This window comes from Oryctolagus cuniculus, chromosome 11, assembly GCF_964237555.1.
Source record: "Oryctolagus cuniculus chromosome 11, mOryCun1.1, whole genome shotgun sequence".
Taxonomy (NCBI): Eukaryota; Metazoa; Chordata; class Mammalia; order Lagomorpha; family Leporidae; genus Oryctolagus; species Oryctolagus cuniculus.
Window position 1 is genome coordinate 60,137,575 of NC_091442.1, and position 26,036 is coordinate 60,163,610.

The 26,036-nt window shown below is 56.7% G+C and overlaps 3 protein-coding genes across 18 annotated transcripts in view; 2 read left to right on the forward strand and 1 right to left on the reverse strand.

Moving 5' to 3' along the window:
* The first annotated feature begins 55 nt into the window (after positions 1–55).
* Positions 56–8,883, forward strand: MBD6 (methyl-CpG binding domain protein 6). Of its 15 annotated transcripts, none has more exons than XR_007914225.2 (15): positions 1,665–1,960; positions 2,947–3,010; positions 3,153–3,289; positions 3,538–3,640; positions 3,771–3,933; positions 4,141–5,187; positions 5,377–6,035; positions 6,293–6,446; positions 6,603–6,772; positions 6,886–7,302; positions 7,396–7,463; positions 7,608–7,749; positions 7,907–8,076; positions 8,348–8,411; positions 8,669–8,883. XR_007914225.2 is itself a non-coding variant. In XM_051832948.2 (13 exons), the coding sequence occupies exons 3-13, from the start codon at positions 3,177–3,179 to the stop codon at positions 7,979–7,981; spliced, it is 3,111 nt and encodes a 1,036-aa protein (XP_051688908.2). In that variant the 5' UTR covers positions 56–134; positions 2,947–3,010; positions 3,153–3,176; the 3' UTR covers positions 7,982–8,883. The 15 variants fall into 15 exon arrangements, 10 of the variants coding, with proteins under 10 accessions (XP_051688908.2, XP_051688907.2, XP_051688913.2 ...); XR_011380114.1 differs by having other exon boundaries at positions 7,686–7,749; XR_007914227.2 differs by having other exon boundaries at positions 7,411–7,463; positions 7,686–7,749.
* A 141-nt stretch (positions 8,884–9,024) lies between these two features.
* On the reverse strand, positions 9,025–22,936 carry DCTN2 (dynactin subunit 2). Its single transcript, XM_002720918.5, has 14 exons — positions 22,701–22,936; positions 21,756–21,824; positions 13,412–13,508; positions 13,150–13,211; positions 12,768–12,866; positions 12,322–12,482; positions 11,998–12,145; positions 11,620–11,685; positions 11,349–11,387; positions 11,094–11,171; positions 10,933–11,004; positions 10,638–10,740; positions 10,436–10,527; positions 9,025–9,472 (listed from the first exon to the last, which is right to left on the reverse strand). Exons 1-14 carry the CDS (start codon positions 22,734–22,736, stop codon positions 9,386–9,388), a joined length of 1,209 nt encoding a protein of 402 aa, XP_002720964.1. The 5' UTR covers positions 22,737–22,936; the 3' UTR covers positions 9,025–9,385.
* A 2,384-nt stretch (positions 22,937–25,320) lies between these two features.
* KIF5A (kinesin family member 5A) overlaps positions 25,321–26,036 on the forward strand; it is a 28,278-nt gene continuing 27,562 nt past the window's right edge. For both annotated transcript variants that reach the window (XM_002720919.5, XM_008274221.4), the window contains exon 1: positions 25,321–25,589. In XM_002720919.5, coding sequence (XP_002720965.1) covers positions 25,461–25,589 — 129 coding nt within the window. In that variant the 5' untranslated portion in view covers positions 25,321–25,460. The remainder of the gene's footprint in view (positions 25,590–26,036) is intronic.

A 26,036-nucleotide genomic window follows, 5' to 3' on the forward strand; every position in this document is an offset into this window, starting at 1 on the left:
GCCCCGCCTCGCCCCCCACATCCGCCACTCAGGAGCCCCGTGGCACCGCCCCTGTCGCTCCCTCCCGCTCGGAGGTCGACGTCGCGTTGGACCCGGAAGTGGCTTTGGGTCACGAGGCTCCGCGGAGGCGGTGGGTGAGTCATGCGCGCGCGCGGAGGGGAGTGTGGAGGGGGAGGGGAGGAGAGGGGGGCGGGGATGATGCAATGTTTGGCAACCGGTGTCTGCGCGCGCACGCGCAGGGGACAACGAGGGTGGTGGGAGGTACGGGGGGTGGGGGAGAGGAGAGAGGGCGGGGCACCGGCTCCGGCAACCAACGGCCACAACGGCTATCAACCGTGGCCTCCCGTAAGCTGCCGTGTGGGTCCTCCCTGCAGCTTCTGCGCCCCGGGGGCGGCCACGCCGCTCACCTTGCATTAGCCCTCGTTTGCCCTTCTACGGAGGGGGCTCCCGTTTTCTCAATCCCCTTCCAGCTAATGGGCATACAGGCCTTTTGAACCTCTCTCCTTTGCAACCATCTGCCAGGACCGACGACATCTTGTCTTCGAAAAGGGCTCTCCTTTAGCCCCCTAAGGGCCCCCGGAAAGGGGCCGAGGTATCGGACTCCCCTTGGTGGTCGTTAACTGCTGCTTCTAGAGCGGCCTCGACGTTTATCTCGTCTCCCATAAGTCCTCAGCATGTCCGCAGTCACCTTTTATTTGGCCCAGTGGGCCCGATTCCGTGTCCTTGTGCCCTCCACCGGACACCAAGCCCCCACCCTAAGTCCTGTGGCTCCCTGCTGTGAGGCACTGGGTGCAGGCCCCTGCCTCCTGGGCAGAGCCTTGCTGCCTGGGACGTGTGCGTTAACCTGAGCGCGCGCCTGGCCTTGTCCCGGGCTTCAGGAGCCCAGATGCCAGCCTCCGCTCTCCCTTCTCCTCGCCCAGGAATCCTGCCGTTCTCGTTCCTATGTTGTTTGTAAATTAAAGATAACGAATTGTCAAAAGTAAAAGCAGAGAACTTTGAACTTGGAAGCAGCTTCCAAGTGGAAAGCGCCATGAGAAACGTAAAGCCCTGTGGTGGCCTGCTCAGTTCCTGTCATACCCTCACGGGGGCAGCCAGTTTGTTCAGGCAGAGGCTGTCACCAGGCCGGCGTGGCAGTGACAGGTCGCGCCATTTCCTCTCCTGTGAGTGGAGGTGGGGGGCGGGCTGGACCAGATGGTCTAGCCTGGCCTGCAGACAGACCAGGTTGTCAGTGACAGGCAGGGGTCATGTGACTTGACAGGCCGAGGTCGTGTTGTGACACGTTGACCTGGGGAGGCGGGTCAAGTCCCAGCACACTACCCGGGCAGCCTTCGGGGCGGGGCAGGGCAAGTCGCGACTTTCATCTTTGGGGCCGGCCCCTCCCGGCCCCGACATTCCTGGCTCCCCCAGCAGCTTGTGGCTTTGGCAGGGGCCCCTCCCCGGGGAGCGCTGGGATTGGCCACCAGTGGCCTGGGAAGAGACGCAGATCCTTCCGCGGCGGGCGGGGGGGGCCGCGTGGGGTGTTTGTTCTCTTGGGGATTAATGGGGGGTTGTGGGGGAGGGGCAGGCGCGCTCCCGCATGCGCACTGCGGCCCCTCCTGTTGGCTCGTCTCTGTCCGCTGGGCGGGGGCCCGGCCCCGCCCCTCTCCCGTCCGGGCAGCGGCGGCGGCGGCGGCGGCGGCGGCGGCGGCGGCTGCGGCGGTAGCGGCGGCAGCGACGGCGGCGGCGGCAGCAGGCTGCGCGGTGCCTTCTGGGAACGGAATCCCCAGGGCTGCCCCTGGCCCCCATGGCGCATGCGCGGGAGGCCGCTCGGTGATCCGCGGCGGCGGCGGCGGCGCTTCCTGCTAGGACCGGCCGGGGCCGTACCGGAGGCTCGGGCTCCACCGACCCTCCTCCCACCCCCTCCCACTCACCCTCTGGGCCGCGACTGCGCAGGGCGGGGCCGGCCGAACCATGGGCCGCGGTGAGTGCGGGGCCCGGCCCCCCCCACCCGCCCCTCCCCCTCCCCTCCTATCCCTCCCCTCTGCCCCCTCTGCGTCCTCTCGGCCCCTTTCCCCGGCCCCATCCCCGCTCCCCCGCCCTCACCTGCCCCCGCCGTTTCTCCCTCGCACTGCCTGACTTCTGCCTCCTCACCTCCCTCCCTTCTGTGCTTCGCCCACCCTCCGCCCGCCCTCTCCCCAAGTTCCTTCCTACTTCGTGCGCCTTCCCCTCCTCCCCGAGCTGAGGGAAGCAGTCTGGGTGACAGGGCGCCTTGTTATGAGAGGGAAAGTTTGGAAGCCGCCACTGTGGCGTGTGAGCGGCGGTGAGCTTGGGGAGGGTGCTTGCAGGTTTGAGTGGCGTCCCCACACAGCCAAGAAGACTCTCGGAGCTGATCCGAGGCCGTTGGGGGACGAGGGTCTGAATCCCCTTGCCCTAGGTTTGCGGGAAAATCAGGAGCTCCTCAGGGTCCTGGGAGAAGACAGAGCTGTGATTCTGACCTCGCTGAAGACCCGAGTGAACTAAATCAGCGATTGTCTGATGAAGCAGACACGGGGGTGGGGGTGGGGTGGGGGGAGTCCTGCTGGTACCACCGCAGCAGGCAGTTGGGTGGTTGCCTGCTGACCTAGGGGCAGTCTGTACTTTTTTATACGATCTTCCTGGGGGAGGGAGCAGTAGGGCCAGACACTCCAGGAAACTTCCTAGTGGCCTGGCATTGTGGGAATTTGCCCACACTCCTAGTTGAAGTCTCCTGTCCCTAATGGGACAAAGGGGCCTTGCTCTTCATAGGTTTGGACTAGGACTGTGATTCTGTGGGTCCCGGGGAAGCTGAGGGCCCCTGGGCACTGGGCTTGGATGGCTGTGGCCTCGGCCAGCAGCCCCTGAGATCTTTGGAGGCATGGTCTCATGACACTGTGACGCTCCCCCGAGTGGGGCAGCTTCCTGACAGTCTCGTTGCTCTGCTTGTTACAGGTGTGGGCTAAGCTGGCGGCCCCGGCTTTGGACTGGACCCCACAATGTTTGCAGAGATGTTCAGGTAGCCATGGTGGTGTGGCAGAGGATTCCTCCTTACTCATGTCCCAGCCCTCTCTCGCCACTTGGAGCCTTCCTGGGGGACTCCCTCGGGACCCAGCCCAGCGTAATCCTCCTCGTGCCCACATGGATGTCTGTGTTACCAGGCACGCGGGAGCTGATTACACACAATGAATGGGGGCAATGAGAGCAGTGGAGCAGACAGAGCTGGGGGCCCTGTGGCCACATCTGTCCCCATCGGCTGGCAGCGCTGTGTGCGAGAGGGTGCTGTGCTCTATATCAGGTACGGCTCTAGAGCGTTCCCTGAGATCCGTCACCCCAGCTGCTCCTACGGTGCCTGCATCTTCTTCCCCTGCCTCTCCTCTGAAAGCCCAGGGCTCCTACCCTGTTGCTCTCCTCTCTTCCCCTTTCTTCCTCAGCCGTTTTGCTCTCTGGTGCCCTGCGCCTTTGAATCTTTTCCTCCTTTCTGTCCTTCCTAGGAAGGTCTGTAACTTAGCAACTGCCCTTCCCCCTGACCTTGTCTTCTCCCAGCCCAAGTGGCACAGAGCTGTCTTCCCTGGAGCAAACCCGGAGCTACCTCCTCAGCGATGGGACCTGCAAGTGCGGTCTGGAGTGTCCACTCAACGTCCCCAAGGTCAGAGGGGTTGAGGGGTGCCGGCGAGTACAGGGGTGAGCCAAAGGAGTGAATGCGAATCACTGACCACGGTAGCCCTTCTCACAGGTTCCACCCTCTCTGGTCCTTGTCCGTGCCTTCTACCTTACAGGTTTTCAACTTTGACCCTTTGGCCCCGGTGACCCCGGGTGGGGCTGGGGTGGGGCCAGCATCTGAGGAGGACATGACCAAGCTGTGCAACCACCGGCGGAAAGCTGTTGCCATGGCAACTCTGTACCGCAGCATGGAGACCACCTGCTCACACTCTTCTCCTGGTGAGTCTTCTGCCACTTTGCCCAAGACTGAGGCCAACCTAAGGGCCTGGGAGGTGGTGGTGGGAGGAGCTCTGTGGGAGCACTGAGAGTAGGGTGGGGGGAGGAGCCAGGGAGGTCGGGCACTTGTGGGAGATGGGACTGGAGAAGACAAAAGAATGGTGTTGGAAGGGTGCCTCAAGCTGACCCTTCGTTTCTCATTTATTGCAGGAGAGGGAGCGAGCCCCCAGTTGTTCCACACTGTGTCCCCAGGGCCCCCCTCCGCCCACCCTCCCTGTCGAGTTCCTCCTACAACTCCGCTTAATGGGGGTCCTGGCTCCCTGCCCCCAGAACCACCCTCAGTGCCCCAGACCTTCCCCCCTCTAGCAGGGCCTGGGGGGCTCTTCCCACCACCAAGGCTTCCTGACCCAGCGCCCTCTGGAGGCAGCGGCAGCCCCTGTTTCCTCCCGAGGGGCAATGCCCCTTCTCCAGCCCCACCACCTCCTCCTGCCATCAGCCTCAACGCTCCCGCATACAACTGGGGAGCTGCCCTGCGATCCAGCCTGGTGCCCTCTGACCTGGGCTCCCCTCCGGCCCCCCACGCCTCCTCCTCACCACCTTCAGACCCTCCTCTTTTCCACTGTAGTGATGCCTTAACACCCCCTTCCCTGCCCCCGAGCAATAATCTCCCCGGCCCCCCTGGTCCCCTCGGTCCTGCCACTCAGCCACCAGTGTCTTCAGCCACTATGCACCTGCCCCTGGTCCTGGGACCGGCCCCCACTGTGGAGGGGCCTGGGGCGTCCCCCTTTCTCGCTAGCAGCCTCCTCTGTGCAGCGGCCAAGGCACAGCAGCCCCCGTCACCCCTTCCCAGCACTTTACAGGGCCGAAGGCCCCGTGCCCAGGTGCCCTCAGCTTCCCACTCATCACCCCGTCCCACTCAGCGTCGTCCCCGGCGACCCCCAACTGTACTACGATTGTTAGAAGGGGGAGGCCCTCAAACCCCTCGAAGGAGCCGCCCCCGGGCCCCTGCTCCCGCCCCTGCTCCCCAGCCCTTTCCTCTCCCAGAACCGTCCCAGCCCATTCTCCCTTCTGTGCTGTCCCTGCTGGGACTCCCCACTCCTGGCCCTTCCCATTCTGATGGAAGCTTTAACCTTTTGGGGTCAGATGCACACCTTCCTCCTCCCCCAACCCTCTCCTCAGGGAGCTCTCCCCAGCCCAGGCACCCCATCCAGCCCTCCCTGCCCGGCGGCACCAGTGGCAGCCTCAGCAGTGTGCCAGGTACGTGGTGAGCATCCTGGAGCCCCTGCTTGCCCTGGGGAGGAAAGAGGCAGTCAAGGCGGGGGGTGGGGGTGGGGGGAGTTCAGCGAGCTGTGGGACAGGTTTCTGGGTTGAGGGGCAGGGAGGCTGGGTGATTGGGACTCCAGGAGGAAGGCCTCCTTTGAGCTCAGTCTCTCTCTTCTTTTACAGGTCCCCCTGCCCCGCCAGCTGCCTCCAAAGCCCCTGTAGTCCCCAGCCCTGTGCTTCAAAGCCCATCTGAAGGGCTGGGGATGGCGGCAGGCCCAGCCTGCCCTCTGCCTCCTCTGGCTGGTGGGGAGGCTTTCCCCTTCCCCAGCCCTGAGCAGGGCCTGGCGCTGAGTGGAGCTGGCTTCCCGGGGATGCTGGGGGCCTTGCCGCTCCCTCTGAGTCTGGGGCAGCCTCCACCTTCTCCATTGCTCAGTCACAGTCTGTTTGGTGTGCTGGCTGGGGGAGGACAGCCTCCCCCTGAGCCCCTGCTGCCCCCACCTGGGGGACCTGGCCCTCCTCTAGCCCCAGGCGAGCCCGAAGGGCCTTCGCTTTTGGTGGCCTCTTTGCTTCCACCACCCCCATCAGACCTTCTTCCACCCCCTTCCGCACCCCCTAGCAACCTCCTTGCCTCTTTCCTGCCTCTGTTGGCCCTGGGCCCCACAGCTGGGGACGGGGAGGGATCTGCAGAGGGAGCTGGGGGTCCAAGTGGGGAACCATTTTCAGGTTTGGGAGACCTACCCCCCCTATTATTCCCCCCCCTTTCAGCCCCCCCTACCCTCATAGCTTTAAATTCTGCGCTGCTGGCTGCCAGCCTGGATCCCCCCTCGGGGACGCCCCCCCAGGTGAGGACAACAGAGGACGAGTAGGTGGGACAGAACAGGAGATAGAATCCGAGGCGTTCAGTTGCACGCCCGACTCTTCCTGGGGGCCTTGGGGAGGGCCAAGTTCCAGGCTGGGGTGGGATGGTTGTACGAATCTGGCCTGAGTCTAATGAACGCAGCCTGCCTGCTGGGAGGCTTCAGCTAGGACCTGTATGTGGAAGTATCAGAGGTCTCCAGAACGTCACTCATGAGTGCTCAGACCTGTTTTCTTTCCTTAGCCCTGTGTCCTGAGTGCCCCCCAACCTGGACCACCTACCTCCAGTGTCACCACGGCAACTACTGACCCGGGGGCCTCCTCTCTGGGCAAGGCCCCCTCCAACTCAGGGAGACCCCCCCAACTCCTTAGCCCTCTGCTGAGTGCCAGCCTGCTGGGTGAGTCTGAGCGACGATGCGGAGGTGAAAGCAGCAGTAAAGATGGGGAGAGGCAGGGTGGACTGTGGGGGAGAAAGCCTGTGCCGGAGAATGACCGTCTGCGCAGTCTGATTGGCTTGTCCTGGCGAGACCTCTGACCTCACGGTTTCTCTGCAGGTGACCTGTCTTCGCTAACCAGCAGCCCTGGAACCCTCCCCAGCCTGTTGCAGCCTCCTGGCCCTCTTCTCTCTGGCCAGTTGGGGCTGCAGCTCCTCCCTGGGGGGGGAGCTCCTCCACCCCTCTCGGAGGCTTCTAGTCCCCTAGCCTGCCTGCTACAGAGTCTGCAGGTAAGGGGGTGGGTGTATCATCAGGGAGAGAAATTTTTCCCCCACCTGGAAATTGAAGACCGAGTTACATCGGCAGTGGGCTGTTTGAGACTGACGGAGCTCTTCTTTGCCAGCAGATCCCTCCAGAGCAGCCAGAAGCCCCCTGCCTGCCCTCTGAGAGCCCCACCTCAGCCCTCGAACCGGAGCCTGCCCGGCCTCCCCTCAGTGCCTTAGCCCCACCCCATGGTTCTCCCGACCCCCCAGTCCCTGAGCTGCTCACTGGGAGGGGGTCAGGGAAGCGGGGCCGGAGGGGAGGAGGGGGACTTAGGGGCATTAACGGTGAGGCCAGGCCAGGCCGGGGCCGAAAGCCTGGCAGCCGACGGGAGCCTGGCCGACTGGCCCTCAAGTGGGGGACACGTGGTGGCTTCAATGGACAAATGGAACGGTCCCCAAGAAGGACCCACCACTGGCAGCATAATGGGGAGCTGGCTGAAGGGGGTGCTGAGCCCAAGGACCCACCCCCTGTGGGGCCCCATTCTGAGGACCTGAAGGTAGGTGCTGAATGATGGCTGAGGTCTGGGACCAAGGGCTTTGAGGAAAGGCTGGGTCCTTGGTACCTGTTTCTAACTTTTCCACACACACAGCCCATCCTTTCTCAGGTACCCCCAGGGATAGTCAGAAAGTCTCGTCGTGGCCGGAGGAGAAAATACAAGTGAGTGTTGCACCCACCATAGTCCTGCCTGTGCCTGCTTGTTGGGGTTAAGAACATCCAAAAAATGGTGGTGTGGTTTTCAAAAAGGGTGTATACTTACTTGAGTATGAATAAGGATATTGTGCCTTTACTATTCAAATATAGAAAGTTTCCCACCCAAACTCCTGAAAGTCTCCTGGTGCTTGGGGAGCTGTTCCTGATCATCTGTGCCCCTTATTGCAGCCCTACCCGGAATAGCAATAGCTCCCGCCAGGATGTTACCTTGGAATCCAGCCCCACAACCCGAGTAAGTGTGTGTGTGGGGTGTGTGTGGGGGTGGACGGGTAGGTGGTAAATAAGGGATGAGGCAGGGGGCAAGGAAGTTACAGGGAGTGGGGAGAAAATAAAGGACTTGCTGACACCTAGCTGATTGGTCACTTCTTTCAACTTCCCCCCTTGTATAGACGGCTGTCCCTCTGCCTCCCCGGGCCCGCCCTGGCCGTCCTGCCAAAAACAAGAGGAGGAAACTGGCCCCATAGCAGCCATACCTGGAGCTGGATTTGACCCTGATTGGGGAGAGCTGAGTGCTGAGCCTTGGGAGCCCCTGCCAGCCACCTGCACCTGTGGACAGTGGGTGGGGGCACTACTCCCCACTCAGAGCACAAATGCAACCCCTTCCCCTACAATCCCATCCTGAGCCATTGCAGGGGGTAGGGAAGCTCCACCCCTCCCCCCCAAAGCCATGTCACTGAAAAGGCCTGGGGGGGGTGGTATATGGCCCTCTCCCCACCAGGCGCTAAGGGGAACACCCCTCTCCCCCGTCCCCAGGTCTTTTATTTGTTTTAAGTTATTTTTGCACAAATGATTCTTTTATATTTAATTGGACTTCATTGCCTCCCTTGAAGCCAGCAGGCTCAGTTTACAAACCTGTGAGCTACTGTTGGCTGCTGCCCTCCTTCCCAGTGAAAGGTACAAAGCAATAAGCATCACGCCTCCTCCCTCACCCCTCCAACACCCCTCTGCCTCTGGCTCAGGTTGCTCAAAGCACAGATCCCCTCTTACCCCGTCCCCAGGTTTGAAACACATAGCCTCATTTCAAGGTGTAGCCAGGTTCCCTCGACTTTCCTCTGGGATAGGAAAAGGGGGTAAGGGGGCAAAGAGAGCCCTCTGGGCCTCTCCTCCCATACACACTACACTACCCCTTCTCCCCCCACCAAAACGCTCAGAGACGTTGTGATGATGCGGCTGAGGATTATGCAACGTGGTCCAACCGGAGCGGCCAGCATGACCAGCTGTCCAGGGGCTGCCTCCTGCCTTTTCTTTTGTAAAGACAAGACCCTTGGGAGTTTTAATTCTGTTTTGTACTTGCCCTGTGGGGCCTCCACTGCTTTTCTATGGGAGACACTCTTAATTTAACAGATGAGAATATTTTGAAACTCTGGCTCTGGCTCTGTATTCATTTTTTATTTAGTTCTTTGGTAAGAACACGTTACCACCTAACTCCTCCTCCACTACAAGGGACGTAGACGGACGTCTGAGTTTCAGTGCTGCCTCTTCCCCGGGAAATACATCAGTGGCCACAGAGAGTACAATAGCATTTAATGGGCAGAATCAGATGTGTATTACAGTCAGCCACAAAAGCTGTGCTGGACAGGACCCCGTCCTTCCCCACACCCGGCAAAGCAGTACTGGACGTGAGCCGCCTTGGGGCTGGGCCCATGTCCTCATTCCCTAGGCCCGCGGGGGGTGTGCCATCTAATACCCCCCAGCCACCACTCTGTATTCATCAGGGGAGGGGGATGGACCCCACATGCAAGAACCCTTGCTCCCAGTGTCACATGGAGTTGGAACTGCAAGAGTTAAGGTGAGGGGGAAATCCTATGTAAGCTGTTAACAGTTCAGAGGGGTCGGGATTACCCCTGTGCTCCGTCTCCTGGAGGTGCTCACTTTCCCAGCTTCTTCATCCGTTCATCAATGCTGGCAAAGTTGCCCTCAACTGTGGCCAGGTTCTCACGCATGGTTGTCTGCACCTGCAAGGAGGTACAAAGGCTCATTTTCACGGTCAGGTCCAGGAGCTCACCTGGACAAGGACTGGAAGAGGTTTTTTTCCCTAGGGAAGAAATGAAGCACAGCTTGTGGGCCCTAGCAGGGTGCGTTTATAGTGGCAGTGTCCTGACTACCCTGGGGTCCAGTGGACACAGCTCAGGGTCTGCCAAGCAGGCAGCACTCAAGAATTCCCAACTTTGAACTAGAAGAGTTCATCTGTTTTCTATAATGGGAACCAAAAAAGAAATGAGGGTTTGGTCTAAAATTTTATAAAACTTTTTACCAAGTATTTTTTACACACACACACACACACACATATATATGGATGTGTACATGTATATATATATATTCATTTACTTTGCTGGTCCTGTGATTCTGGTCTCTTGACTTTAATGTTCCCTCAATAATGAGAATGGTGCCATGCATACAGCTGAAACAGGACTTGCTGTATGCATTGGCAAAGGAATCAGTGAAGTTTGCCAGCATCATTTCACTTAATCCACATAACTCAGGCCAGGGTAAATCTCCAAATGGGAAGACGGGAGGTTCATAGGTTAATAAGGTCCCACATGGCCGGTGCTGCGGCTCACTAGGCTAATCCTCCGCCATGCAGCGCTGGCACACCGGGTTCTAGTCCTGATTGCCCCTTTTCCAGGCCAGCTCTCTGCTGTGGCCAGGGAGTGCAGTGGAGGATGGCCCAAGTCCTTGGGCCCTGCACCCCATGGGAGACCAGGAGAAGCACCTGGCTCCTGCCATTGGATCAGCACGGTGTGCCGGCCGCAGCGGCCATTGGAGGGTGAACCAACGGCAAAGGAAGACCTTTGTCTCTCTCACTGTCCACTCTGCCTGTCAAAAAAACAAAACAAAACAAAAAAAGGTCCCACAGCCACTACGAAGCTGGAGACTCAAGCTGAAAGATGAAAACAGCTCGATAAAGGGACACACACCTGCGTCAAGAGGGTAGTATTGTCTTTGAGAGAACTAGCAATCATCTGCTGAGTGGTATCCAAGTGTGTCAGGAGCTGCCCAAACTGCATGGCTACAAAAAAAAAAAAAAAAAAGAAGGTTTGATTGTGATTAGGACCCAGGACCCAGGAGAGAAGCCATCCACCCTTCGACCCTTAGCATCCCTGGCAGTTGGCCTCCTACCTTGCTCATGCAACTGCTTGATGGTAACGAGTCTCTGCACCAGCTCCGGAAGGGTGGAGGCAACAGGGCTCCAGCGCTGAATGGTTTCATATAGCTGGTGCACCTGGAGGGGCATGACGGCCCAGAGGGCACGGCTGGGGCAGCCAGTAAAGGATGCAGAGGGTGGCAATGCCCCAACTTTCCCACTTCCTCAGCTAGCGGGAGCTTTCAAGACAAGCACCTGAGCATTCAATGCTAGCTCCCAGAGGAGCTGAGGGAGTAGAAAGGGCTATGGAGACAGGGAGGGTGTCCTGACCTTGCTCTGTGTATCTGCATCCTCCACAGAGGCTTTATGCTTGGCAATCTCATTCACCTTTCCCAGGACACTCTGAAAGCACAGACGTTAAGATTGATGGGGAATCCTGGGCTCCCAAAGTCCCAAGCTACCCATGATCCAGTGTGTCCTCAGCTTAATACCTGTAGCCGAGCTTCTACTTGGTCCAGAACTGCAAGGTCCAGGGCGCTCACCTTTGCCTGCAGCAGCTCCACAGTCTCCTGGGGGTGGGGTTGGGACAAGAATAACGAAGGGGAAAGGGATCAGGCTAGGAAGAGGCCTGCCATACTCCACTAGCGTTAATAGATCACTATGGACTCAGAAGGAATCCTCAAATGAAATCCAATCCCATAATCCCCTTTGTAAAATCCAAATACTCCAGTGTCTCCACTACTCACCATAAGACAGGCTCCCTGAAGACCTGCAGAAAGGGGGTTCTGGTAGGAAAGGGAGGGAAGAAATCAGTGGTCCCTATGCCTCCATGTGACTGCCACCGACTCCCATTCTTCCTGGTTGTAGCTGGCAACCCACCGCTGAGCCCTGTAACTGAAGCCCTTTCCTGCAGCCCCCCTCCCCCGCCCCACCCACGGGCTTATGTGGGACGCTGCCGCCTTTGTGGCTCAGGGTGCGGGACCTGAGGCTCACACTAAGGCTAGGAGAGCACCTGACCTGCGCATCCTGATCACAGCGAACAGCTGCCTCCAGCTCTGTCAGGCGCTTCTCAAGTTCTGCAATCTGGTGGAGGAGAGAGGGAAGATTCGCCGCCAGCTTCCCCGCCGCCAGGGCGGAAGCACCCGGATGCTGCTCTTCTCTGCTTGCCATTCCCCCACATCCCCCTGCCACCTGACGGACTCCTTTCCTAGGAACACATCCCTGTCACCATTTCAAAAGCCTAACTGAAAGTAGAAGGGTGAGGGAAATGGAGAATGGGACATCAGGCGGAGTGAGAGGCCTTCCCAGCATGCTCTTGCTCTCCTGGAGGGAGGCAGGAGAATCCGCAGGGCCACATCTGCCCCAGCCTCCAGCTGACACTGTGCACGTACTTACTTTGGCAGCTTGAGAGAACTTGTCCTGCTCAGGCCGAGAATGTAGTTCGTAAGTGACAAGGCTGCTCTCTACAGAAGTCCCACCAGCCGTCTTTCCCCCTGAGCTCCCTCTGCTGTTCTTTGTTGCCTCCAGTTGCAGTAGCAGGCGCCTGGGGCAGGAGACCGAGTAATGACATGATTTGAAGGACAGTTGCCACTCTTGCTGATAGTCAGTGCTGAGGAATGGCTAGACCACGACTCTCCCCTCAGTCTCCCTGCCAGTGGCTGCCCGAGCCCCTCCGCAACCCCACCCAGCAGCGATTTCCCAATCAAGGAGGGCACCCACTTAGCCAGAGCTCCATCGGGGTCAGTGAGGTTGATTGCGGCATCTGGTCCCAGCAGCTTCTCCAGGTGGGAAGCAACCAGCTGCTGCTTCAGGGCTGCCAGCTGTTTGGCGAGCACCACAGGGGTCAGCTTCTCCTCAGTGGCTGACTCCTTCACTGTCGTCTGGCGTGAAGAGAGGCGGCGGGGGGGAGGGGGGCAAGAATGAATCAATGAAAAAAAAAAATGGACCTGACCCTTCAGGAGAGTTGTAGCTGGACGTGAGTCACTGGCATGGTTTTAGCACAGGAGCCTGCCTGCCTGTGGTACTGCGTGTAGACTCCTGTGTGTTCCCAAACTCCAGGAACCTCAGCCCCTCAGCCAGGGGCTTAGGGGATCTTTCTGCTCCTGCTGGGAGTGCCTCCTCAGCTATGCGGGTCACAGCAGAGGGGAAGGAGAGCTTATAATCACCTTGATTTTCTCAACTTCACTTGTCAGCTCTTGGACCTCATGCAGTAGTCGCTGGTACTTCTGCTGGGGAGTCTCCTTCACTCCCAGGCCCTCTCCAAGCTAGAGAGTGAACACAGGGTGATGGCACAGCTCCCATTACAGGGAGCCTCAAGAACCATGTAAACCCAGTCCAAGTCATAAGGGTATTATATCCAACTCAGGAGCCTACTACAACAGCCCAGGACAGAAGACCTGGAGACTAAAATGAGCAGCGGGAGGGCTGCGCATTCTCAGGACCCCCACCCAGAGAAACTCAGAGTCCCCACCGCATCCCTTGGGCTTCCTCCTCTAGCGCTGCTACACAGGTTGGTCACATCCTCCCACTAACACACAAGCTACAAACCATCTCATATTCTCCAGACTCATAGCCTGTCCTCTTGGTCTTTCCAATACGATCCGAGAAATCTGCCAAGAAAACATAGAACTAAGGGCCTGAGTTTGGCCCAGGGCAGCCGTGGTCTCAGATGTCTGTGAGGGCTCCCACCAGAGATCTCCAAGGCGGGCCCTTGCCTCGAAGCTAAAGGCACCAAGACCCAAGGACAGCAAGCCACTTTTCAGGCCTGTCCTCCAGGCTCCCCTCCACCCAACTGCCAGCCCAGCCTCACCGAGTCCCTTTGTTCCCACTCTCTTGTCCTTGAACTTGTCGTAGGCAGCATTGGGATTGACAATGATGTGCTCCACACTTGTGCTTGTCAGCTCCTCCTGCAGGAACAGGTAGTTCAGACTGGGGCACACTCACTTCACCCTATAATTCCTACCCCATTCCCCAAACCATGAGGAGACTGGGTCCTAATTTTCTAAGGGAAAAGGGTGGCAACATTCCAAGGTGCCGACCCGGGCTCAGCCTAGGAAACCGAAGCTTCCTGGTAAATTTGGAGCCTCAGTTGTATAAATATTAACACCCTGATTCAACTGGCAACAGAGGCAGCATAACCTCCCCACCCACTCTGTACATAAACCTTCCCCCCACCCCTCCCAGTTGTCGGGCACACACCATGCACTCAAGGCAAGAAACCATCCTGACCTCTTAACTTCCCCCTCCCAAAAGTAAATCTTCTTGCTGCTGAGCAAGTCTGTTTACAGCTCACCTTCCACCCTTGCTGGAGGGAAAAGAGGGAAGGCAGACAGACCACTAACTCTGAGGGAGACTATGAGGACTCTAAACCTGCAGAAGGTAAGACACCAGTTCTTAGACACAAATGTTGGCAGAAGGCCCGACCAGGGGCCTGGCTTCCAGGCTGCCGGGAGGCTGGAGAATTCAGAGGCCAGCAAGAGGCCAGGGCTTACTGGAGTTTTAAAGGGATGTCTTAGAAGCCACAAACACAAGTAATATCTGCTTGCCAAGAGCACCCTGGGTCCAGGGCTTGTGTTGGCCCTGAGATGGAGCCAGCCTAGCACCTCTCACAGAGCAGCTGCTGCACCCGCTTTCTCTCCTGGCCTCTGTTGTGCCTCCAGCACAGACGCTTCTCCACACACAGGGGCGCAGCAGTCAGAGACTGTAACCTAGAACCCGAGGCCAAGAGGTCCCCTCCTTACCAAACGTCCAAGAACTACACCGAGACGTCCACAGGAGGAAGGCGAATGCATCTTCTTTCCTCCACCTGGGACAACGGTTTGCACCTCTGACTGCACATTGGAACCACTCAGGCCTGGGCCCACCTCTGTACAGTCGGATTTAATTGTTCTGGGCTAGGGCCAGCTACTGAGGTGACTCCAATCTGCAGCCAGGCCCGAGACTGCCTGTGTGTGGCTGTTGGGGAGGGAAGGTGGCGGAGGGGCGCCCTGAGGGAGTAGAGCTGAGAGAAGGAAGCCCTGTCCTCCATCTCTGCCCTGCTACTGGAGAAGAGATCAATGTGCCTGGCAGCTTTAAAGAGGAGGGAAGGAGAGGTGAGGAACAAGTACCGACTTTGATCTCCACCCTTCTTCGGGAACTGCTGGGCAGAGGGGCAAGAGCTACAGATGCAGGGGAAACAAAAGGGCTCAATGTGCCATATGTAAGTGCCTTGGGAAGAGCCATTTGAGTGCCAAGTTATCTCTTTAACCTTCTCTGAAATGTTATATATAGCCAAAGCATCCACAGGCCAAAGAGCTGTGCTCTCTGGCCTCTGTCCAGTATCTGCCAAGGACTCAGGCTCAGGAGAGACAACCATATTAAGTCACATTTGAGAATACACCACTTCTCCCTTTGAAAGCCCTACATCAAGACCAATGAGGCAGAAATCTTTGTCTTTAGTCGTCTTACAAAAAGAGGAATGGGAGGCATAACCTACAGAGCCACGAAGGAAATTAATCATAGATACTGTCTATAAAGCCCTTGTTATTGGTGGGCGCTATGCACACAAGAACCTAGTTCCTTATTTAAGGCCCTAAGGAGGCGAGTCTCAGGGGTTCTGGACGGTCGCAGAGATGGACAAGCCATTGATTCCAGGTTCCCTGCGGCAGGAGCATGACCCGGGCCGGGAGGTTAGCCTGCCACTGGCATCCTCTCGGAGGCTGTGACCTCGGGAGCCTCGGGCAGGCAGCACACGCTAGTCGTCCAGTGGCACCTACTCCACCAGCGTCTTGAAGATCTGGGGTATGGGTTGGGCCAGTATTATTATGGTGGCTTGTGAGACAGAGAAAGGCTGTCAGCGGGATGTGGGGCTGAGGCTAGGGATGAAGATTTAGTAGAGACACGAAGACAGAAACAACTGCCCAGCACAGCACACCCCGTTAAAAAGCAGACGAAAGGTCAGGCTTCTTACCAGCTCCTTGTGGTTTCCCCAGAGGTGAGAAAATCAAGAGTTAAAAAAGAAAGGGAGTGGGGGAATGGGGATGAGGGAGGGGGAAAAAAAAAGACAAAATTGTTATTAGCAAATTGTCACATGCACTACATGACAGTCTTCCAACACACTGCACCACAGGGCCCCAGGGGAGCCTAGCAAGATCTGGGGGCCAAAGAATCTCTGCTGGGGTCACCGTATACTCCAAGAGAAAGAAGAGCATGAGACCCTTTCCTCTCGTGGTGAGGATGTCACGAAGCTTTGCCATCACCAGAAGCGATGTAGGGTGTAAGAGGTACGGGTTAGATGTTATGAGCTAGTGGCACAGAATGGAAAGGGCGGGAAGAGAAGGCTGAGGGCGAGGGCGGCTCTAGAAGTGGCAGAATACGAGGCAGAGGTTATGGAGATTCTGAGGACCTACAGTTGGTGGAGGGTCCCCAGTTCTTAAGGGGGGGTTCCCTTTACTAGCTCATGGCCCATGTCTCTCTGTCTCCCAGTTTCTCCAGTTGTGAAGAGTTCATCAGTCAGAATGCCAATATGGGTGGTCCGATATGCCTTCAGGGTAGGCAGGACAGACCTGTCAGGTACAGATGGTGAGTCTAAGGAAACAGGAAGTACCTAACTGCAGCCCTGCTCACATTTCCTGCTGCGAGGCGAGGCAAACACCGGTTCCTCCTGCAGCCTGGTGCGCTTGTGGCCATCCTGCGTGGCTGGGAAGTCAGCCCGCAGCTCTGAGAGGCCCAGGGCAGATCTGCATGATGTGCCAGCACAAAGAGTCCCAAGGACACCAAGACCCACGGCCCCCAGCCCATGTGCAGAACATGTCTCTTCAACCTCTGTTCACATGCACAGGCACTGGAGGGTGGACATGGGGAAGGGTGAGTATTCTGAAGGCGTTAATTTACTCCAGACCCCAGGGATTCGGCTGTCACTCCCAGGCAAGACTGGTTTAGAACTGCCAGCAGGGGAAATCTGGCTGAATGCCCGGCCTTTCCAGGATTTCTGTCGACAGTAGATGGACATAAGAAAGGCTGAGCACAGTTACACGTGTATGAAAACCATGGTGGGATAATGACACGTACTTCCTTCCCAAGACTTCAGCCAGATGGATCTGACCTCCAACCCCTCCACTCCCTGGCTGATGCCAGTGGGGTCAAGCTCAGCCAAGACCCCTCTTTTAGCTCAGGCAAGAGGTGGTGGTTCCAGGTGCTCCAGTCCAGGAAGGCAGGTCCTTGCACAGAGTAGGCTATGAATGCACAGCTGCACACCAGGTGGGAAGTATAAAATGATACCTTTCTCTATTTCATCCCAAGCTAAAACCAGCTTGGGAGAAACTAAGGACAGGGAGAGAGTTCACTGGGGTATAAGCTTAAGTTTAAATCACGAGGAATGAGGCTGGTGTTGCGGTGTAACAGGTCGAGCCGCTGCTCACGATGCCCACGTCCCACACCGGAGTGCTGGTTCTGAGCCCTGGCTATTCTGCTTCTGATCCAGCTTCCACTGAGGAGCCTGAGAAGGCAGGGAACACGGCTTAAATACCTGGGCCCCTGCCACTCACGGGTGAGACTAGAATGGAGTTCCTGGCTTCTGCCTTTGGCCTGGTCCAGGCCTAGCTGTCAGTGGCTATTTGGGGAGTGCACCAACAGATGGAGACCTCTCTCTCTGATTTCAGAATAAATAAATAAATAAATAAATAAATCTTAAAAAAAATTATGCAGGATGGGCAGAATGGGGAGTTGGAAAAGTCAAAAAGAAGGAAAAATGGTATATTAGCTTGCAAATACTTTATACCATCCCTCCAGGTTTGTCCTATGAGGTGAGAGGGACAATGAGATTTTTGCCATAATTCTTGTAACAGTCACCATGGAAACCAAGGACACCATATCTACCTTGACTGGAATATTTCATGTGCACTGGTCCTGGGAACTGGCCTACCAGTTACTGACTCTCGGCCCTTCTCACTAAGGGACTCCCAGATGCCCCAGGGCTATTTGGCTACGTGGTTGTGCCTCTGAGGGCAAGACCTGAAGTTCTACAGCAGACAGGAGACGTGGCCACGGCTGCTCCCTGAGCCCGTTCAGGCTCTACACCAACACTGCAGCCAAGGGGACTTCATAACCATGATGACGAGGAGGATGCACAGAGCCACAGAAGAAAACTGTGCAGGATGGACCAATATAATGTTGATCATCCATACATCCATCTCTAAGGAGGGGGGCAGAAACACAAAGACTCACCAAAGCACAAAGAACCCAAATTATTATTATTTTTTAAAATAATCCAAATTATTTTCTGAAAGGTGCATGTAATAGCTTCCTCCCATCCCATCTACTTTTACTTAGCATAGGGGATTATGAAGATTTTTCTGGGGAAAATCCACACACAATTAAGAAGTGAGGCCTGTGGTTGTTCCCCTTGTCCACCCTTATCTAGAAGGCTCAATGTCATTCCATGAAAATCTCTGCATCCCATCTCATCTGAGGAGGAGAAGGGCGGTCTCCTTTTGACTCTGACCCCTAAACACCTCATGTTCAGAGCATCCACAGCCTCCGTGTTTCTATCCCATCCTCCGCTGGACAGTTTTATTCTGCGGCCCTCACAAAGGGAAAAGACAATGATTCGTGGATCACAGTCATGTTTCTACACCTTGATTAACGATTTTCAAACCTAAGGCCAGCAGGCCCCTCAGTGACCCAGCTAAGGACCCAATGGAATTGAAAACAATCAGCTACAACAATAGCACAGTGGCACAGCATCGCATGCGAGATGGCAGATGAGAAAAACATGCAGAGAAGAAGCATTGAATGGTCTTACTTGTGCAAACTAGTGTCCAGGCAAGGTGGTGAGGAGGGAGGATGGGGGAAGCATTAGGAAAAACTCAGGTAAGTTCAAATGCGCCAACAGTCAACGAACACAATCAAGCATCTCTGTGATATTCTAGGCCGTGAGGAAGAGGACCTGTTGTCTGTTCCCGCAGGCTGGAGGGCGCCCAGCACCATCTACCTTTGGAGAACTCAGCCTGCCAGAGCCCACCCAAACTAAGGCGAGGTCACCTTTCAGTGTGGAACTGCGGGCAGTTACGCCACGAAGGGAGACACGAAATCCTGCTTCCAGGGAGGTTTTCAAAGTTCACTCCTCTTACTCCCGCAGTTCAAAAGCCACGCGCAGGACCCCTCCCTGCCCCAAGGGAGGCTGTGGGCCCAGGAGAGGGAATTCCATGGGAAGTAGCTTCCTCATGAGACATTTTAAGCCAAGTCTCCCAATGAGCCGGCTGCCCCAGCCAAACCCGCGTGTGTCTGAAGCGAGGAGAGGTCTCCCGCATGAGGGGACAGGGCCAGCCTGCACAGTTTGCCGGCCCATTCCTCTTCTACTTCCTGCTAGCGCTGCTTCACAGGGAAACGGACAAATCAGAACTATCTGTAGCAAAGTTTGGATCATCTGCTGTTTTCCTCACCCATCCTCCCCACTACGGGAACCAAGCCTTGTGTGCTTCCCTTAAACTGGCCGTTAAGATCAAGGGACATCAGAGGACGCTCTTCCCTCCAGCAGCCCAGATTTCTTTCTCAGTGGAGAAATCAGGGGAAGGAGGGACGGTCGACACTGACGCTTACTTTAAGTAAAAGACCAGCTCCCCTCCGAGAGGCCCCCACCAAGTAGGCCGTCCAGGAGTGGGAGGGATGCTTCACCAGTCAGCCTTGCGTCTTTGGGTCTGTGTGCACACATTAACTATTTCAAAAGCTCATAAAATCAAAGTTGAGAACAACCTGGAGACTAAGGCAGAGAATGCTATTGCCAGGCATTAAGGAGGTGACAGAAAATGCCACAGGTCCAGCCACAAGAGTGGCGATGTGCACCGTCGCCTTGGGTGGGACTGAGAGTCCAGCCCTGGAGGCGCCATTTCTGGATGGACTTCAGCAAACAACTCCCTGTTCCTCTGACTGCACGCTTACGGCACAGCCATTACTCAGCTGACTTCCCGAAAGCTGCCCTCCAAAGGCCCACAGAGACTCGCATGGCCACAGACGTTAGCTGGCATCAGGATACATCGCAGCCCACAGGGGCCCTGAAGCAGCTGAAAGTCGCACCACCCCCCACCTCGGCTCCCTCCTAGTGAGGACAGGCACTCTGCTGAGCCTGGTGGGGAGGCAGCTGCAGCTTCATCGCCCTCCTATTTAGCTCCAAGCTCCTAGGCGTCCTGGATGCAGGAAATGAACCTTCATGCCATCTCCTCCCCAGCAGCCACCTCGCCAGAAGTGACTCAGATGGGCTGCTAAGGCTTAGTGGGGAGAACCCACCAACCAGAGCTGCACAACCAGAGGGTCCTTCCATGCCAAAAATGGGCATCACCTTCTATTATAAAGAGATATCTCAGCATCTTCTAATGAAAAATTACAATGTATTTTTTGTTGTTGTTTGCGAAGGGAACCGCTGTGACACTACCCAATTTGTATCAGAATCACTGCCAAAAGGACAGAGTTCTATTCATTATCTTACCATGAAGGCGTGCTATTTTATAGGCAGAGGCCCAGGCTTGAGTTGAATAGTCTCTGAGTTGTGGCAGCACAGGGAAGTTCTCAGCTTATATCACTCCTATCCTGTGAGGATGGAAGCAGCTTGCTGGAGCGACAGGTGCACACTCTTGGAGTGACAGGTGCACCCTCAGATCCTTGGCAACAACATCATCTGCATTATCTCCAGATACTCAAGCTTGGGGGACAGACTGACATGCCAGCGAGTATGGAAGCCACAAGGAACACATCACTGAGAGAGGGGACAGGGAAGGTGTTCCCCACAATGTAGGAAGCACTTCCACAAGGGGGAATCAAATAAATAAGTGAGTACGCCAAGCCATACATAGGAAGCCAGCAACCAGCATTCCCCAGAACTAACCAGCCCCACAGATGCAGCCACAGGACTTACAGACACGCATCCTGAGCCTGTTCCCAGTGACTCTTGGCCACAGCTTCTCTGAGTCTCACATAATCAACGTGACCCAGCCCAGCTCTCTTTGGAAACAGAAGAACCTAAAAGCCAGCCTGTGAAACATACTAATAGATTTTTGTCCCCCTTGGCACTTATGCACCTAGTTTTTACTATGTTCATTTTCATTCACTCAACTTTGTTTTTTTCCCCCATGTTTCCTACATGTATCCCAATTCTCCCTTAGTCTTGGGCTTTCTAAGGACAGGGGCTTTTCTTCCTCTGTGCTGCACAAAGAATAAACACATTTAATAAATGATGCTGAATGGTTCTGCTTGGGGCAGCAGTTGGATGCCACGTGGGCCACCTGCAGCCTGCACCATGGCGCCTGGGTTTCCGTCCCAGCTCTGCTCCAGGCCAGCTTCCTGCTAATGCACGCTGTGGGAGGCAGCAGGTGACTGCTTCAAGCATGTGGATACCAGCCACCCATGCGGGAGACCCAGACTGAGTTCCTGGATCCAGGCTCCGGCCTGGCCCAGCCCAGCTATTGCAGGCAGACAGGGACTGAACCAGCAGATGTTATTTCTCTTTCTGCCTTTCATATTTAAAAAAAAAATTCCCTGCCTTTCATAGTTGTATTTCCTTTAAAAAAAAAAAAAAGAAAAAAAAAAGGCTCTCCTCATGGTTAAACTGTCTCCACTGCTAGCTTCTTCCTCCTGAGTTCTGGATCTGGAAGAGCTACCACAGCCTCTCCTCTGCTGACACGAAACACGTGTGTTCTTCCTCAAACTTCTTTTGTTCTGATCAGGTCCGTTATCTAACATCTCCAAATAATCTTCCTGGCTCCTTGCCCAATGGCTGTAAGAAGTATTCCTCTATACTTCAAAGTCTAGTTCTTGGGAGGATACTCATGAACATGTAGAAAGCCTATTTTCTTTATCTGGAGTGCTCATGCATCATGGCTCACTGCTATGGATGAGAACCCAAGGCCTAGTGAACTAAGTCATCAGTGCCAAATGGAATTGTTCTATTTCAGTTTAAATATCTAAAGGCCCAAGGACCGGGGCTTTGCACACAGGTCTCGTTAGCGGTAATCCTACTGGCTTGACTCTCGCTCCTGGCTCTGCTCCTCGGCGGCTGTGAGGCCAGGAAGGCCTATGCAAGCTGTGCAGCCTGGGGTTGGCATACCCGCTTATTGCTGTGGCTTTGCAGACCAGGGGAAGGGCCTGTGTTGGGGGAGGAGTCCTGAGGCAGCACAGTGTCTTACCGCATCAAACTCCGCTTGATCATCCTCAGGTAGGTCGCTGGTTTCATACACATCTGGCTCGTTCCTGGCCTGCAGGCAGAAGCAGGGACCACCCAGCCTCACTACCCAGCACCCATCAGCACCTCCATCCCCACTCCCATTTGAACGAGCTAACGGTGAAGGCAGGCTATGATGCCAGGATCCTGTCCCTTCTCCTCCACCTGCACTGTCAACAGCGTGTCTGTACCCCGATCTCCGAGTAATGGGGATGACAGTGGGCACAACTGGGAGCTGAGCGTAAGTGTTAGTGATAACAAACCCTGATTCTGGAGGGGGGCACGTCCGAAGGAGGTGAGGGCTATCCTCGAATTAGGCCCTGTACATCACTACCCTGGCTGAAGAGTTACAGTGACTCAGGACCCAGCACTCTACCTCCTGTGCCCCACCCCCAAGAACTCAGGCCGGGCAGCACAAAAGCCAACGCGTGCATGTAGGTAGGGGGGGCGCCGGCTTCCCGAAGGCCAGACCTCCCCATGTGACACAAGAAGGGGTTCTGCCACAGGAACCTCTTCCTTGGCAGGTTTATGACCACAAGGGGCCTGGTGTTGTGTGTCGGGGCTAGGGACGGGGGTGGGGGGGCTCATGGGGAGGTCTGCAGAGGCACGGGCGGGGTTGACACAGATGGTAAAAACAAGGGTACAAGTGGTAAGCGTCCGGAGACGATTTCTGGGCCGAGAAGCCGGCGGCTGCTGGAAAGGGGGCCTGGTGGGCTGTCCGAAAACCCGGCCTGGCTCCGGCCGGGTCAGTGGTCCGGGGAGGTGCTGCGGCCGGCTGGAGAGCAGCGGCGGGAGCCCTCGGGGCTGAGGAGGGGCGGCAGGCGGGAGGGGTCGCGGGTAGGTTTCTGTTGGGGGTCCCTGGGAGGTCGGGGCCGCGGTCCTAGGGAACCGGGGCCGGCCCTGTACTCACAATGCCGGGAAGGTCGGCGTATTTAGGGTCCGCCATGGCGGCGGCGAGGCGGGGCTGGGGGACCGGGGCCTCGGCGAAGCCGGGGCCGGTGACCGGGTAGGGGAGAGGCTGGGTCCGGGTCCCCGGCTAAGGCGGCGGCAAAGGGAGCGGCAGAGGCGCAGGAAGTCTCGCGACAAAAGCACAGTAGAAGGGTAAAGCAAAAGTCGCGAGAGCAGCCCGCGACCACACCCCTGGAGAGGCAGGGATTGGCGAAAACGAGGCCAGGCGATGAGGTAATGGCCAGGGGACGCCGCCTAGGATTGTGGGATGTGTAGTCTGGGTCCCCCGCGTCGGGGCGGGGACCGGCCCTAACGCACCTGGAGGAGCTCCATCACACAGCTGCTTGCTTTTATTGCTACAGCAGGTCTGTGAATAACGTTTACAGCTGCTGTGTTGGCCTCCCAGAACCTGCCTATAGAAAACCACACAGCTAGTCCTGCTGTGTAGCATAGCCCTGGCTTCAGAAACAATAGCAAGAAGTAACATTTCCTAAGTGCTTAGTGCATGTTTGTTAGGAACGGAAAAGTTAAGCAACCTTTGCCAATTAGGACTGGCAGATAAGATACGGGGCGCCCAGTTACATCTGAATTTCAGGTAAACAATAGGCCATTTGTGTTGTTTTTCTATGAGTATATTCTATGTCATATACTGGCACAAAGAAATTATTATTTACCGGAAATTCAAATTTAAGTGGGCATCTTGGTTTTGTGCTTTTCAAACCTGGCAATCCTACAGAAGTTCAGGAAAGGATAAGTGGTGCTTCCATGTTTGAACACTGTGTTCTTGATCACTTGGCCAACAGTTCCTGGACTTTTGAATGTCATGGTCCGGTAAAATTAAAACAACAAGCCTTTTTTGAGGGCAGACATAGCATTGCTGTCTTTTTATTTTACTAAGTAAGGACATTACAGACAGAAAAACCTACTATCTATCTGTTATCACCATCATCATTCAATAAAAAGTAGGAAGGGCAGGCTCTCAGAATAAAAGACAGCCCTTTGAGACATAACAAATCATGTAGTTTTTGAGGGCATGTGACCAGTGACCCCCCCACACCATGGACTGGCGATCTGAAGCCCCTTCACTAAGGATGCCACCTTGGAGCCCCTGGGATGTTTCCTGAACTTGCCAGATGCTGCAACACGGAGAATCAGTGCCAAACCAAGTGACTGGAGAGTTCCTGAATTTGGAATCACTGTCATTCTCTTTGCGGGCTCCTGCCCAAGCCTCTGCTTCCTCTCCAGAGTCCTGCTGCCCTGCCATCCGTTCCTCAGGCCAGACCCCTTTCCTGCAGCTCCCTGAAGATTCAAGAGGGGTTGGCAGTGTTCTGAGCGCTTCTGTCTCGCGGGGCTGGGCCATCAGTCCCTCTCCCTCGCCCACAGCATCTGAGCGACCGTAGACTCTCTCTAGACAATCGGCCCCTCCGTCTCCCATCATCCTGCCCCTCCCTTGGCCTGCAGCCTCCACTCCTGCAGTCCATCCCTCTGCTGGCCAGCTGAGGCCTGTGACGCGAGGAGAAAATCAATTCAGCCGCTTCTCGGTGCTTCTGCTCAGAGGCTGCAGCAGGAGCTGACCCAGGGGGAGGAAGGATGAGCAATCTCCGGACTTTTTTTTTTTTTTCTTTAAATTTTTTTTTTTTAATCAGCGAAAGAGGAGCAGCAGCAAAGAAAGGCTCAAGAAAGGGGCTGGGGTGTTGGGGCTGTGTTCATCGGAGACTGGGAAGCACATACACACTCGGGTGCCTAAGCCTGCCCCAAACCCAGATGGAGGCGGTCACCCTCCCATCCCACTCCCATCAGCACCCCTCCTTCACCGAATGCTGACCCCCTTTCTCTTGCAAAAGTTACTCCATCCCAGCCTCAACCTAAAAGGCAAAAATGAGAATTTTATCTGCTTTTGAATTCTGACAGCCCAGAATGGGAGCTTATGTTGCCTCAAACTGGAGGTCCCATGTGTACTGGGGGCAGGTAGTAGAGGGATGTAGAAGGGGATGTAGAAGGAGAAGGGAGTAGCCAGACCTTCCCCTGTAGTCCTTCGCTGCAGCCGGCACCTGGACACCCACCTCCACTGGGGATCGGCCAGCTGCTCTTGCAGGCCCAGTGCGGTGGGCAGTCGGGCCTCTGTGCTGTAGGCAGTGGGCAGGGGTGGGGGTGGAGGGGGGTGAGGAGTGTGTGCTCTGGGGAAAGGACCTTGATGGGGTGGCCCACCTTTCCTACCCAGGCGGCAGGTCCATGCAGTCCCCTCATCCCTGCCAGGAGTTGGAGTCTGAGCGACGGACGCACAGCTCGGGGGCGTGGGGTGAGAGGCAGCGAGTGAGCTGAGTCCGGACAGAAGTGAGGGCAAGGTCATCTCCGGGGGCGGGGGTGGAGGGGGAGGAAGCGAGGAGCCCCGGTGCGTTGGTCGACGCGGGGCGGAGCGGCCCCCTGCGAAGGAGGCCCCGCCCCGAGCCGGCGCGCCCCGCCCAGGCCCGCAGCGCGGCGCTGCAGCGCGAGGGGCGGAGAGGCAGAGCCGAGAGGACCAGACGCCCAGGTCGCCCGCATCCCCGTGCCGCAGCCTCGAGAAAGCGCGCCCGGCCCCGCTCGCCAGCCTTCGCCCCGGCGCTCCCCGGCTGCTGTCTTCCCGGCCCAGCGAGCCAGCACCTGTGCAGTGCCTCGGCCTCCTGCGCCGCGCGCCTCACCTCTGCAGCCCAAGAAGTGCTCCAGCCCCGCGCCGGCGCCCACCATGGCGGAGACCAACAACGAATGTAGCATCAAGGTGCTCTGCCGATTTCGGCCCCTGAACCAGGCCGAGATTCTGCGGGGGGACAAGTTCATCCCCATTTTCCAAGGAGACGACAGCGTCGTCATTGGGGTGAGTGTCGCCATGGCAGGGAATTAGGGGAGGGGGCGGGAGGTGGCATCTTCTCCCCTAAGAGCTTCGCCTCTGCCTGTCACCCTGCGCCCCCTCCCCGTCGCTCATCCTCAGTCTTTCGCTGCAGCCCCTCCTTTTCTCCCCTGTATCCCGATGACTGGGTGTGGCCTGGCCCTGCCAGCGGCCCTGGCTCTGCAGGGTGGGAGTGGGCCACTTCCACCATCAGGAAACCCAAGTCCCCTTTGCTAGTCCCGGCAGCGTCTCCACCCCTTAGAGCCAGCCAGTGCCGTGTTTTTCTGCTGTTTTCCCTCTCCCCCAGAGAAAGCTCATCTTCCCTTTGTTGTTGGCTCAGGTCTCTACCCCAGAGCCCAGGCGGGGAGGGGAAGGCTGGCCGAAGGGCTAAATGGGAGGTGGGCGGCCAGGGGTCTCTGCTGATGTCTGAATGGG

Bases quoted from the DNA above. Each gene is read 5' to 3' on its own strand.
- MBD6 (XM_051832948.2), top strand. From the start codon at position 3,177: ATGAATGGGGGCAATGAGAGCAGTGGAGCAGACAGAGCTGGGGGCCCT. The intron at 3,641-3,770 runs GTCAGAGGGGTT...TCTACCTTACAG, and splicing joins GTCCACTCAACGTCCCCAAG to GTTTTCAACTTTGACCCTTT. The intron at 3,934-4,140 runs GTGAGTCTTCTG...CATTTATTGCAG, and splicing joins CTGCTCACACTCTTCTCCTG to GAGAGGGAGCGAGCCCCCAG.
- DCTN2 (XM_002720918.5), bottom strand. From the start codon at position 22,736: ATGGCGGACCCTAAATACGCCGACCTTCCCGGCATT. The intron at 12,146-12,321 runs GTGGGTGCCCTC...CTCCTGCCCCAG, and splicing joins CCCGATGGAGCTCTGGCTAA to GCGCCTGCTACTGCAACTGG. The intron at 9,473-10,435 runs GTGTGTGTCCCT...ACCTCCTTGCAG, and splicing joins ATACTACCCTCTTGACGCAG to GTGCAGACAACCATGCGTGA.